This window comes from Tachypleus tridentatus, chromosome 7, assembly GCF_004210375.1.
Source record: "Tachypleus tridentatus isolate NWPU-2018 chromosome 7, ASM421037v1, whole genome shotgun sequence".
Taxonomy (NCBI): domain Eukaryota; kingdom Metazoa; phylum Arthropoda; class Merostomata; order Xiphosura; family Limulidae; genus Tachypleus; species Tachypleus tridentatus.
Genome location: NC_134831.1, coordinates 67,982,616 through 67,985,752, shown reverse-complemented (window position 1 = coordinate 67,985,752; position 3,137 = coordinate 67,982,616). Strand labels below are relative to the sequence as shown.

General features: G+C 37.8%; 1 protein-coding gene across 1 annotated transcript; it reads left to right on the top strand.

Annotated features, from left to right (window-relative positions):
• Positions 1 to 202: 202 nt before the first annotated feature.
• LOC143255891 (uncharacterized) lies at positions 203 to 2,406 on the top strand. The gene has a single exon (XM_076512272.1). It carries the CDS (start codon positions 957 to 959, stop codon positions 1,662 to 1,664), a length of 708 nt encoding a protein of 235 aa, XP_076368387.1. The 5' UTR covers positions 203 to 956; the 3' UTR covers positions 1,665 to 2,406.
• The last annotated feature ends 731 nt before the right edge of the window (positions 2,407 to 3,137 follow it).

Below are 3,137 nucleotides of genomic sequence, written 5' to 3'. Positions count from 1 at the left end.
TATTCTCGAAATTAAGTAAAATAGAAACTACTATAGTATTGTTTTAACAAACAGATCTTTGTTAAAATGTAATTACAAGAACAGACGTTCAGTGCACATTCGCTGTAATTGGTGTCCCCCAGTGGTACAGCAGTATATCTCTGGACTTACACTACTAGAAACTGGGTTTTGATACCCGTGGTAGGCAGCATAAATAGCCCTTTGTGTAGCTTTGTGCGTAATTACAAAGAAACAAATTGTAATTATTATTAACCGAAAAGAAAGGTACCTAAGAACAAAACCGAAAGTTTGTTTTAAGCCTATCGTATGTTCTCTAATTTTTGAATAAATGTGTACGTGTAAATATCACACAAGAAATGGTGAAATTTGGCTGAATGGACTGGACGCCAACTGCGTGGTGTAGACACACCAATACAGAGGACGATATTTTCAATTGTGTTTCTTCAACAAGTAGTTTCCGTTCATTCAACCAAATGTTAACAGTATCGCGTCTCGTAGGACTCATATAATGTTTACAATCTTTCAGTTACTCTTTAATTACGATATTAAAAGATATAAAGAAGTGTTATAGTAGAATCCCTTTTCTTGGGCAGTTTTAGAAGTGAATCAAAACTGGCCCATGACCCCCTAACACACCGGACAATGGTCTTCTACTCTTCCTCTACCATAGAGGGGGCGCTCAGGGCTACGTACGTAGATTAGGCACCACCCAACCAGATAAGAAGATAATGATGCAAGTGCCGACAACACGTCTGGCCTGCTTGTATATAAAGGTGAACAAGGTCGGCGGGAGTCAGTTGCTGTCTAGCCGGTTACCTGTAGATTAGGATAAACGTGTGCGTAGGTCGTCACGAACTGCTGTTGTTGTTGTTGTTGTTAGCATCGTCTCAGCGATTGCCCAGTCCTGCTAAGATCGAGAACATCTTTCTGCGACTGTCCAAACGACAGAAGAGAAGATGGACACTGCACTTCTTACTGTACTAACAGACTCGTTGTTCACTTGTGAACCAGTTATCTCCGAAACTGATCCTGACGGCTATACCAACTGTTGCTCAGATATCCCGCGGCAGATCTATTCTGATGATTGTTTCAGTCCAGAATCCAGCTCATGTAGTAGTCATTCTGACATACGAAAGCTAAAGTATTCTAAAGAGTGCCAAAGTTCATTCAGCGAGCAAGTCTCTTCTCCAGCTGACCCTCAACACGACTTATTGGAGCTGACTCCAGTGTTGAAACCTTCGGACGAAGGCTTCTATCCACCAACCGATTCCATAGACTCAACCCATCACCTCTGGGACAGTTCAGTAAAACCTGGCCTAGATGACTCTCACTGTTTCCCACATTCGTGTGAACCACTTAGAATTGACTCCCCTATGATACATATCACCCAGTCATCCGTATGTAAAAAGAATATGAACCAAACCCGTCCTTCCAAACGACAATCCTCAGAAAAACCTATACCGGCTCCTACCGTACTGAAGAACAGACGTCTGGCGGCAAACGCTCGTGAGCGGCGCCGGATGCACAGCTTGAATGTTGCATTTGACCGTCTCCGGGAAGTGGTGCCTTCGATTGGTGAGGATCGGAAACTGTCTAAATACGAAACACTTCAGATGGCCCAGAGTTATATATCAGCTTTATGTGAACTTTTAGACAGAGACTGAAGAAGAAAACGTCATTTTCACAATAGCGTAATTTCCACATGCGTATTTTATAAGTTATTTTACGTGACTAAGTTACCCTTTTTCTGGACACTTCCAAGCTATTAACGTATAAGGATGTTCTTAGAATTAATGTCTGTTTGATTTTGGTTGAAGTTAAGCACAAAGCTCCACAAAGGGCTAACTGAGGTATCGAAACCCTGTTGTCAGCAATGCAATCCCAGAGACATGTCGCTGCGCCACTAGAGGAGAGAACACTACACTGTTTTAAGTTATATAGACTTTATTATTAGTCTCGTGTTAATGTCATTAATTTAGGTAACTAGAGCTAGAAAAAAGATAACTTTAAAAAGTATTTTAAAGGACAAGATTTCAATCTTACATGTTTGTTCACCTATCATATTTCCCATTGTTTTAATGTCGTTTTCTGATGTGTTTTAGCACGATGAAAGTGCCATGTACGCGCGGTTTTTGAGAGATGATACGCGCGTTTGTTGAATAAACTGGCGCTGCTGGACGCACAAAGTTTCGTTAAACTCTAGTCAATCTGCGTTACGTGATGGTTTTAAGGAAGCAACTTTAAGACACCGATGTAGCGTAAAGCCTTAGAATATCTAACACTTTAAGTCGGTCACGAGTTTACTGTGTGGTTGTGTGCATTCCATCAATGGTATCAACTTTGTATATACAATTTGTACATAACTAACTTTGTACAAACAACTATGTAATAAATAATTTTGAATATTCCATCAATTTAAAATGTTAATAAAACGTTTTCAGAAACCTAGTGTGTTTTTGGTCATTGATTTGGTTTTATATTCTCGCGAACTTGTTTATGTTTCTATAACATACATTTATAAATATTATTTCATACTAATCCAATATACTTTCATCAATTATATCAGTTGAACTGCGTAATGCATGAACATTCTTTTTGTTAGTTTTATATGGTTTTAGGTTTTACACAACTAAACCCTCTCCTGCAGTTATGCATGACGTATGTCTTGTAACTGCGATTTTCTTAAGTCTTCAATATAATTATCTCGTCAGATATATGATGAAAAATGTTGTGCACTTACAAACATTTTTTTTTCTTCTATAAACAAAACTCACAGATATAGACTGTTGTAAGTAATGGACAAATGAAGTTACAGACATTGAATTATTTTGTACTAAGACATTAAAACCGACTGGTTTACAACACGTTAATTACGTGCATTTTTAACGTGGCAATAAATTTTATAATACCTATACACAAGTAAAGGTTCATTCTACTGAGAGCTGAAAGTTGCATATTAAGTATACAAATCGCCAAAAACTCATTCGGCATACTAAACATATTATGTACTATACATTCTGCGTATCAAACATATTATCCACCATAAACTTAACAGTTTAAACATGTTAGCCATCGTACATTCAGTATATTAAACATATTACCACCATAAACTCAATACATTAAAGATATTATCCATC